The sequence below is a fragment of the Otolemur garnettii genome, unplaced genomic scaffold (assembly GCF_000181295.1).
Source record: "Otolemur garnettii isolate 467f Iridium unplaced genomic scaffold, OtoGar3 scaffold00091, whole genome shotgun sequence".
NCBI classification, from domain to species: domain Eukaryota; kingdom Metazoa; phylum Chordata; class Mammalia; order Primates; family Galagidae; genus Otolemur; species Otolemur garnettii.
The window spans coordinates 8,042,242-8,053,272 of record NW_003852486.1 but is presented as its reverse complement, the minus strand read 5'-3'; the positions used below and the strand labels follow the sequence as shown (position 1 = coordinate 8,053,272).

Below are 11,031 nucleotides of genomic sequence, written 5' to 3'. Positions count from 1 at the left end.
ATCCTGCGCTCAAGCAATACATCTGCCTCAGCCTCCCAGAGTGCTGGGATTACAGGTGTAAGCCTCTTTCAGTTATTTTCAAACACAAACTTTAACTGTGCCCCACAAGCCCTCTTGTGCCTGCACACACTAGCTCTCACCTAGAGCCCATTCTCTTACCTGGAATGTTTTCTTCCAAATATACATTGACTTCGTATGTTGTTCATTGTGCTGCATGTGAATCCATAACTCAAGCATCTTTCAAACCTGGAAACTACTTAGGCTTGTCCTTGGCCATAGTGTCACAGCATACGGCAACCTCTAATTCTTGGGCTCAAGTGATCCTCTTGCACAGCCTCCTGAATAGCTGTGATTATAGGCACCCGTAATAATGAAAAGTTTGTCAGGTGTGGGCAAAAGGTCGGACCTGCCTTTTATTTGTGCTTGTATTAGAATTATCTTGTCATCTTGGCAGGAACAGTTACATGGTCTGGGAGAATTAGTTTATATAAAATGCTTGGACATCGGGCCAGTGTGACCTAGTTTGGCACAAGTGAGGGTGCCAAAGTCTTAAGTTGGACAGTCCAGGAACATGTAACTGACATACAGATGGGGTCTGATAGCTACCACTGATGCTTGTTAAATACTACTAAAGCAGTACTATTCTAGCCTTTTTAAAGCTATGACTTTACAACTAAAAACAATGCCTTGTGTCCAGTGGATTAACTCAAACACTGCCCCCCATCTACTCCCCAACTTTTACTATGTATCATTCCCTTTGTAAAATTATAGCCTAAAAGGAAAGGTCAATGGAAGAAGCCAAGTTTTTAAAAACATTTAGGGATAGTCTTGCTGCCTTGAGCTCTGGGCTGAAGCAATCCTCCTACCTCAGTCACCTGATTAGCTGGGGCTGCAGGCACAGCCATTGTCCCCAGTGTTGCATGTTTGATTCAGATCTGTGTTCATATCCTGGTTCTTCTAAATGCTTTTTTGTGACAGACAAATGTCAGCCTCCATGGGCTTTTGATTTCTAATCTGTAAAACAGGAAAGCTCATACCTACCTCATAGGGTCAGTCCGAAAAGGAAGTGAGTTTCCAGGAAGCTGCTCTCACAGTGGCTGGAACATTCACTCCACCAATATTAAGAACCCACTGGGATCAGTTGTCTATTGCTTTTTCACATCACTTACATACTTAGCAGCTTTAAGCAGCAAACATTTTTGAATCCAGGTCAGACTGAAGTGGATCCTCTGCCTCGGTCTCCCTCACCCTATCATACAGGCTGGCCCCTCTCACTGGAGTAGGACTTCCCTCTAGCCCAGCAGAACAATGAACGTCGGACCCCTGGTCTGCCCAGTTCAGAGAGCTGCGTGCCTTAGACATCTCCCTTTAAAGAGGCCTGATCTGAGAAGTTTGATCTGAACAAAATGGTAAAAACAGTAATTCGCTGACCAGGATCCTAAAAACAATTTACTCTGCACCACCCCTACTATAGTCTTCATGAGCCATCCTTTTCTGAGTAACTCAAAATGTTTGCTAGACAAGGAAGCTCATCTCCGAGACAGCCCCCAACCTGCCTGCCATACACACACACAGCCAGAGTCAGTGCTGCCCTAGATTTAGCCTGAGGCCTGGCTAAAGTCAGATTAGTGCACCAGTGGGGAGGTAGGAATGGGGAGTGACCGCTTAATAGTTACAAGATTCCTCATTAGTTTGATGTAAGCATTCCAAATTGTATAAAAAATCAACACATCATACCCCACAAATGCATAAATGTATTCATGATTTATGTGTATATATCTTTTAATAAAAAGAAAAATTAAAAAGTCACAAAGTTCCCTTTGAGATGAAAATGTTCTGGAATTGGAGGTTATAGTTGTGAATGGCTGTGAATTCAACACTGTGAATGTACCAAATGCCACTGAATTGTGCGCTTTAAAGGGAGTTAATTCCATGTTACATGAATGTTACTTTAGTAAACAAAGTCCATCTAACTCAAACCCACCCCTTGAAACGCCATGCCTGGTTAACATCCTCTCCCTTGTTTCATCTGAGCCCATCTCTGCTTTTCTCACACGTTGCAGTTCTGGAGAATCCAGGCGGTGGCAGAAGAGAGCTGGCAGAGACCCACGTTTTCTTAGGGGTCCCCAGGGAAGGTTTGGTTGAGCATTACCTTTTTCTTAGTTTTATTATGGGTTAATGTGAGGGTACATCTGATTGGGTTGCATTATTTGCATTTGTAAGGTAAAGTCCAAATGGTAGTTGAGTGGTTCACTCCTACATTGTGCCAGGTAGCTGGGAACTAATCAAGAATCCCCTTTCCCCTTTCTTGAATTTGTTTTTCTCTGGTGTGGGCCTGTAGTAGTTGATCTACTTTCAGATTAGTACTGACCACATGAGGTGCTTATTTTTCCATTCTTGAACATTAGGAAAATGTTCTACAAATCCATCCAGGTAAATACAAAAGATGCAAGGTCTTCATCTTTTTTATGACAATGCACCTGCAGATCCATAGCTCCCAGTGTGCTCCCTAATACCCTGGATCCAACATACAAGATACTATTTTCATCCCTCATCCAGCAGAAGGAAGCTAGTGGGGTGGTGAGCGCAGTAGCTTCAGCCCAGGTTTGGGCTGAGCAGTAGAAATGTCTGGGCCAGTCCTGGTGTTTGTGGCACCAGGAGGCTGAGAGTTAGCCAAGTGGGAAAGGAACAGGGGAGCTGTCCCTGAGACTGCAGGACATGGAACAAGAGCGAATTTAGATTCTGGTGAGATGAGGCTGTGGTGGAGGCTTCCTTGATTTGAGAACCAGCATGTTGGACTGTACCTGGGAGATCGTGTAATGGTTCTACCAACATCCCCAGTGTGTAGTAGGGCTGCACTCCCAGGTCTTAGAAAGTCAGGTGTGGCTCTGTGCTTTGCTGGGGGGATAGACTGTGAGCAGAAGAGGTGACTGTCACTTCTGGTGTGAGATCTCAAGATGGGTAGACACTTTGCTGAGCTGTCCTGGCCTAATGAGTGATGGGTGATGGTGAGTCCCCAAAAGTCAATAGCAAGAAGCAGAGCCCCCAGCAGCCCCTGAGCTATGAGGATGATTTGCAGCATAACTTGCCCTGTCCTGACAGTTGGGGAGGGAGGGTTGCAAACTCAAATGGAACACAGGAACCCAGCCACAAAGCTGCTGGGTCAGGAGGTCTGGGTTGGAGCCTGAGAATTTGCTTTCTAACGTGTTCCAGGTAATGCCAGTGCCAGTGCAAAGGCCACACTTGAAGAACTGCAGGGATGAAGCAGACAAACTTAGGTGCTGTGGGCTACAGCAAAATTCACATGTTGAAGCCTAATCCCTAGTTAGATGATAGGAGGTGAGGCTTTTGGGAGGTGAGAGGAGGATCCCTCATGAGTGGGATTAGTGCCCTTGTAAGTGACACAAGAGGGATGTTCTCTGCCATGTGAGCAGGCAGCTGTCTGCAAGCCAGGCAGAAAGCCCTCCTCAGACACCAATTGTGCCGGCACCTTGATCTTGGACTTCCAATAATGCATATAGATGGAGCTGAGCTCCTCTGAGACCCGGGACGGGGCGGGGGTGGGGGGGGTGGGAGTGGGGGCGCAAAGGGTGTCTGTCCATGGTGCTGAGGAATCTGACCCACCCCTACCCACAGGCACTGGAAGATGCAGAATCTGCTGATAACAGTCCATGAGAGAGATGAAATCATTGGGGCCAGAGACAACTCCCTCCATGCCCACATCCTCTCTGGAGGGATGTAGAAGGGATAAGATGGGTGGATGTATGCCATCTACCAGGAACACAGAGACACAGACCTACAGAAATACAACACATGCATATACATGAACCTGGGCACAAAGATAGACACATGCACACACAGACAGACGGGTATGTACAAGCATATATGGACACATGTACAGAGATGCAGCTCCTGTACACACATGTACACATGCATACACTCACACATGGACATGTGTGCACACACACAGGCACTTCTCTAAGGACAGCCAAGTGCACGGCAGTCCCAGACACTCATGTTTCGTGACTAAATTCAGAAGACACTGTGTGTTACAATCTACCCAATCCTCTCCACCCAAGGTGCACAGAAGCACAACCAAAGACTATGGTGGGTGGCTGGTTTTAGATTCATCCATCAACAAAATCTTGATTCAGCCCCCTCTGTGTGCCAAGTACTATTCTACATATTAGAAAACTCAAATCCAGGCTCGGCGCCTATGGCTCAAGCAGCTAAGGCACCAGCCACATACACCTGAGCTGGCAGGTTTGAATCCAGCCCGGCCCCACCAAACAATGACGGCTGCAACCAAAAAATATCCAGGCATTGTGGCGGGCGCCTGTAGTCCCAGCTACTTGGGAGGCTGAGGCAGATTGCTTGAGCCCAGGAGTTGGAAGTTGCTGTGAGCTGTGATGCCACTGCACTTGGGGCGACAGCTTGAGGCTCTGTCTCAAAAAAAAAAATAAAAAGAAAACTTGAATCCAGTGTCTTCCCAAGTTACTTGAACCCAGGACCCCACTTTCTTCAAATGCATTAATATTCCCTGGAACTACACTCTCCAGGGCATCATCTGGGAAATGGGGATATATGGAATAAACATTCCTGGGTGAATGATGTCCTCAGGCTGGACGGTAAGAGGAGTGGAGGTCTCCCATTCCCCAATACTGCCTCCACACCCACCCCTGGGATCCTCTCTTGTCCCTTCCATCCTGGGCTATATGTCACCCCTCCCACCCTCCATGAGGGCAAAGCCTGTGCCTTTGAGGTCACTGCCCTGTCCCTACACTTAGCAGAGCCATTGGCACTGTTAAGTGCTCAGTAAAGACTGCCCAACCTCACCTGGACATCGGGTAAGTGCTAGAGAGCAGGAACACCTAAGTGCACAAATAAATTGATAAATGACACCATGTGACATCAAAGCACGTCAGGTGCCTGATCCGGTGCAGGCTGAACTGTTAATTGTAAAGTGGGGGACCCCAGTGCCTCATCCCATCATGCTCAAAGGAGGAAAACCAGGGTCAGAGAGGTGAGTTCACTGGTGCAGGGTCACATAGCCTACATGCCAGGCAGGGCAGAGGCTGGCCCTGAATCTATCTCATTCTGGGGTGTCACTGCCACCATGCCTTCTGGTCAGAACACCCATCTACTACCTTCCACCAGAGCAGCAGGCCCATCCCTCCTGCCCCAGGCTCCAAAGGTCTCCCAGGCCTGCTCGCTTTCAAGGGGTGACCTAGAGCAGGAAGCAATGTCCTCTTAGTTTTGGCTAACCTACATCCACACCAAGCCCCCTCCTTGAAAGTAACCTGAGTTTCAGAAATTGAACACTAACACCAATTAGCCCAGAAGGCAACAGCCACTGGACAGAGTGCTCTTCCAACCTCCAACTACTCAGCTCCTCAGCCCACACCCCTCTCAGCCATCCCTGGCCTTGACTTTAGAGGTCCCAGGGTAGGCATAACCTTGCCCACCAACTCCTCTCTGCTACAAAACCCCCTTTCCTCACAAGTCACCTCCTACATGATCACAGCTGTTCACCCAGGCTGAAAAATACCCCTTTGGGGGCTTCTGCTGCAGCCCCTAAGGCCCCAGGAACGTGGGTCCTCAGAAGCTGGAATTGGCCTCAGGGGAGGGCCACATGTGACCCAGCCGCAGGACTCACCTGGGGGTACGGGTGGGAGGGTGAGGCCGGGGACCAAGTCAGCTGGGCAGGGAGTGCCGGTGCCAGGCACAGTGGAACGGGCGCCTGGCAGCTACCACGGAGACCCCACCCCCCTTCTCCCGGGCTCATCCAACCGGCCCTGCAGCATAAATAGTGCTGGCCCTCTGCTGGCCTGTGTCCTCCCTAGAAACCAAGCCCAGCGTGGCTGCAGGCCACAAGCTGTGGGAGGGAAGACACTCAGCCCCGCGGCCCCTACCCGCCTCCCTCCCATACTCAAGAACCAGGCCAGCCGGACGGCTAACAGTGCGCTTTATTGCCCTGCACCTTCTCCCACTTCGCCCCGGCCAGGGGACCTCGTGGCACCGCCCTCGCAGGGGCTGCGTTCGGATAGGAACAGCGGCCAGACTCTGCTTCGCTCAGAACCCAAAAGGTCGCAAATGACTTCGCTAGAAAAAAAAAAAAAAATGGGACCCGCAGGGCAGAAAAAATAACGGGCAGGAAGGGTCAGGACGGTGGGTGTGACTAAAAGAAAATTCTAAATGAGATAAGGGCCCTGCTCCAATTCTCTCACCCAGGCCCTTCTAAATGCAGCAGGCCCAATTCTCTCCATTCCTTCTCACATCCCCAATTCGCCGGCGGGGAAAGAGGAATAGGCCTTTAGCGCCGGGTCCAGTGGCCACTAGGTCTCTGCAGTTCTCTCGCACTGCCTCTGGACCAGAGCCAGGGTAGGCCAGGCTGGTAGGAGCAGGGGCTGGGAGGACCAGCATAGTCTCCAGGCAAAGAGAACTGGCCCTAATACTCACCCTAGACCCCTGGGTGGAGGGCGTCAGGGGAGCCGAGAAAGCCGCGGTCCGTCCCACCCGCACTGTCCCTGGATCTCTGGGTCTTGGACGTCGTAGTTCCCGCCAAGCCCGAGGGGCCCCGCCACCCCCCGGCTCCCCTGCCCCTACCGGCCCTCCCCACCGCGGCACTCGGCACACAGCCCGCCAGCCGCGTCCTCTTCCTCCTCCTCCTCCCCGCCAGCAGGGTAGTAGCTCTGTCCGCAGCTGCTGCAGACCGAGGGCGCGCCCACGGCATGGATCTTCTTGTGTCTCCGAAGCGCGGCGCCCTGCACGAAGCCCTCCCCGCACTCCACACAGATGTGGGCGGGTTCCTCGGCCCCTGCTGCCCCAAGCCCGTCCCCGTGCTGGGCCCGCTGGTGGGCCAGGAGCCCGGCCCCATGCCCAAAGCCCTTCCCACATTCCATGCACACATACGGCTTGGGAGCCGGGGCGCGCCGCGACCGGGGCCCTGCCGCCTTGGGCCCTGCACCCGCCATGGCTGCGGCCGCCGTGGCCCCATCGCCCGGTGGGCCCACCACGATGATGCCCTCGCCGTCGCCCACTGGGATGGCGATCTCGCCGTCCGCTGCCGTCGCCTCCTCGGGCGCCTTGGCCCTGCGGACGCTGGCCGCCAGCACCTTGGCTGCCACACCGGGACCCGACAGCTCAGGGTGCAGCCGCAGGTGGCGCGCCAGGCTCTTGGGCTGGCTGAAGCCACGGCCACAGCGCGGACACACGAAGGGCTTGAGACCGCTGTGCGAGCGCCGGTGCTTGGCCAGGCTCTTGCTCTGTGTGAAGCTGCGGCCACAGTCGGGGCAGGCGTAGGGCTTCTCCCCGGTGTGGATGCGCTGGTGCTGCATGAGGTTGGAGCTCCAGCTGAAGCGCTTGCCACACTCGGAGCAGGCGTAGGGCTTCTCTCCCGTGTGGATGCGCCGGTGTTGCACCAGGTGAGAGCTCTGCGAGAAGGTCTTGCCGCAGTCGCTGCAGGCGTTGGGCCGCTCCCCCGTGTGTGTGCGCTGGTGCCTTGTCAGCTTGGACCAATGGCTGAAGCTCTTCCCGCACTCGTTGCAGATGTAGGGGGCAGGCGGCCTAGGCCGAGCTGGAGGGCCAGCTGGGGGCGCGGACTGGGGCGGCGACAGCTTGGTTGGAGGCCAGCTGGGGACGTCGTCATCATCCATAATGAGGATGTCCACTGGAAGGCAAGAGGGTGGGGAGGTAGTCAGAGAGGGCCCTTCTGCCTGCCCTCTCTAGGGGCCTGCACTGCTCCACCCCAGATTCCTTCTATCCTGGGCATTTCACTAAATATTTATGTTTATTATTTCAGCCCAACAAAAGACCTGAGCTTCTCAAGAGTTAGGACTTAACTCCACTGCTATTCCTCCCAACACCCAGAGCAATGCCTGGGATTCAAGGTGGACTCTGCACAGGACATTTGAGGGGTAGAGGTCCAAGGAAGGTTCCCAGAAAGAAATAGTACCTGAAAGCCAAAGCACAGGGCTAGAGGCAAGGAGGCTGCAGGGAGAGGACAAGGCCACCTGATAGGTGTCTCATCTGGCTCTAGGAAAGTAGTCCTGGCTGCCGCATGTAGAACAGGTACAAGGAAGGGAGACCCAGACCAGGACCAGAGAGCCCTGCCTCCAGTACCTAGGAGGAAGCCCCATGGAAGTGGTCTCTATCACAGATGCGCTCACATTGGCTCCTGGCTGGTGGGGAGAAGGGAGCTGTGTGTTCCAGGGGACAACTAAGGAATGTGGAACATAGTCATCACATCTACACAGGGAGGACACCACCACCATCCACAGTTGCCCAGCACCTCCCACCCATCTGCACCAGGCCCGCCCTGAGTGGGTCCCAGGGAGGTCAACCTCCTCCCACCCTCCAGCTCTCAGGACTGGTCTGTGTTCCCTCCCAGAGCTGCACAATCAGACTCTGGCTTCCAAAGGAGGAGGAGTCTTTCCAAATGGGAAATCAGTCACCTCCCCTCTTAGACTGCAGGCTCCTGCAATGTAGGTCTCTGCCCCAACACCCAGCACAAAGAGCTCAAATACTGTCCCTGAAATAATGTGGCAAATGTGTAAAATGGGATTATGACATTCCAATGACACTGCTCCACGCTGAAGTCCTCACAAGGGGGTGCTAGGGAGTCTTATCTCTATGGTGGAGACACTGAAGCACCAGGAAGGTGAGTCACAGCCCAGGGCTCTGTAAAGCCCAACATATCATCACCACCATCATTCCTCTGGGGCCAAGAAACAGCAAGGCACAAAAAAAAAAGCAATGCTGCACCCACAAGTAGCACTTCCCATGCTCCACGGGTGCTCCCCAAAGTGAGGCCTTGGGACCACCAGCAATAGGTCTGCTAAGAACTTAGTAGAGCTGCCCAGACTTCACTAACTGGGCCTCACCCAGACCGCACACCCACAGGATCAGCAGTTAATGAGGGGAGGATAGTGCTGTGCCTGCCCTGGGCCAGGCCCACCAGATGATTCTCTGTCCTAAGGCACTGAGTATTAGAACATGGCCCTTGAATCATCTGGGCAGAAGAAAACAAATCCAAGTAGAAGAAAATGGGGGGACATCTTCTGAAGACATGGCACAAAGTCCATTCTGCTGTCAACATACACCAAGAAGTTACAAGTTCTAAGCACATCACTTGGCCATGCAGAGAAAGAATACACCTTCCCCCACACAGGCTGCCAGCACCTTGGCTGCCATACTTGGCTCCTACAGCCTCAGGGTGAGGCTTGTTTTTCTAGATAAAGGAGCCTCCTCTAACTGTCAATACTCTTTTAATTAAAATAACCACTTTGTTTTCTAAATTGTCAAGAGAGAAAGTGTAACAATGCAAGCAGCCAGGAATAGCACTTGACGGTCCTGTGGACCAGCTCTGACCCTGCTGGGAGCAGCCCAGAGGAGGTGGGCAGGAGGGTGTGGGGCCGCATGTAGAATCCAGAACAGCCCAAGGGCAGTACTGGGTAGTAGAAAGGTGAAGTTTGCTGTTGGCCACCCACCAGGCTCTAGTTCTTCTCATACACTATTTTCCAAGCAGGTGCAGGTATCAAATGCTGCTAAAGGACACACTTAGTGATTTCACAGGCCCAGCTCTTGCACAAATGGCCAGGTGCTAGCTCTTTCCACACTCAGTGTGTGTGGCAGGCAGAGAACGGCTGCCCTGCGCCACTTGGCCTCACCTCACAGCTTTATCTTTGAAAGGATTTCACCAATTCCCAAAAAGAGCAGAGCAGAGCAAGGAGCTCACAGTACTCATGTGGTAAAAACATGACGGCAGTGAGGAAGATGACGGCTCTTGGGACAGCAGCAGCTGCCCTTGTGGAGGGCAGTGACCCCAGATGCCATGCTCTGTGCTAAATGCATCCACAGATTACCACACATAATCCCCTGGCAGACAATGTCCTTGTCCTTCTCTCACTGAAGGAGGACCCAGTCCAGTCCCTGAGGGCATGGGGTGGGGGGGGGCACTCCACTCCAGAGCTCCCAAAGCAGAACCTCTGGCCCAGGGAGCTGCAATTTCACTGACTTGACCTTCTGACAGACACAGAGTGGCCCTATCAATGGCAGAGCTTAAGAGCTGAGGACAGCCTGGGCAGGCAGAGAGTCCCTACACCCTGTCCTGCCACAGCCCTCTCAACTCCTGTTGTAACCACCACCCTGATTTGGGTCTTAACAGTCCCCTGTATTTCTTCTGGGCTCTGTCACCCAAGGGTCACTCCAGGCATGGCACTTTGGTCATTACTTTTTAACTGAGCATATCTCCAAGTCTCTCTCTACCCACAGGTCCCCAAAGCCACCTGCCTTTCACTGTAACTTTTCCTAAGGAGCTAGGCATGTGGACCCTGCCAACTGCATGCTCAGCCTGCACCCCCTGTCCTGCTTGCCCATCAGCAGCTGGATCCAAGGCTCCCCAAGGCTCTCAGGGACTCAGGGTCAGCATAGTTATGATTCTGGAGGTAGGGTCTTAGGCAGTCTCTCAGATCCACTGAGGGACTGGGGTGCAGAATGCAAGAGCTACAGCTTCTGCCTTAGTAACTGAAACAGATCCTAGAGACCCAGTGGTGAATTTCATGCAGCAATGGCAGGATAAATGCTCATTTCCCCAGTTTTCAAGAGAATGCACTGGTTCCCAGCATTTCTTCACGGCTCTGCCACCCAAGGGTGCAGACACTTTAGTCATTACTCTTTGACTGTCTCCAAGTCTCTGCATCCATATGTCCCCTGGGCTTCTTGCTTTTCCTTATAATTTTCCACCAGGGTGACTAGAGTCTTCCCATTCTTAATATTATGAACTCATGAATTTAAGCAGTCTTCAATCTACTGAAATGGGTATACTTTGTGAGGCTAAAACTGCCCCATCTTTGGGGGAGCAGGAGCCCCTGCAAGTGTACTCTGAGTCCTCTAAGGGGATCCTGGTAGTTTCTGAGAGCTTTCCACTCTTGACCTCTCAAGATGTCCCAGGCTTGACTCAGCACCTGTGGCTCAAGCGGCTAAGGCACCAGTCACATACACCTGAGCTGGCGGGTTTGAATCCAGCCTGGG

At 52.6% G+C, this 11,031-nt stretch overlaps 1 protein-coding gene across 5 annotated transcripts in view; it reads right to left on the bottom strand.

Moving 5' to 3' along the window:
• Positions 1–5,948: 5,948 nt before the first annotated feature.
• The window catches only part of ZNF787 (zinc finger protein 787), a 21,904-nt gene continuing 16,821 nt past the window's right edge, over positions 5,949–11,031 (bottom strand). For all 5 annotated transcript variants that reach the window (XM_012808668.2, XM_023516454.1, XM_023516452.1 and 2 more), the window contains one exon: positions 5,949–7,669. In XM_012808668.2, coding sequence (XP_012664122.1) covers positions 6,603–7,669 — 1,067 coding nt within the window. In that variant the 3' untranslated portion in view covers positions 5,949–6,602. The remainder of the gene's footprint in view (positions 7,670–11,031) is intronic.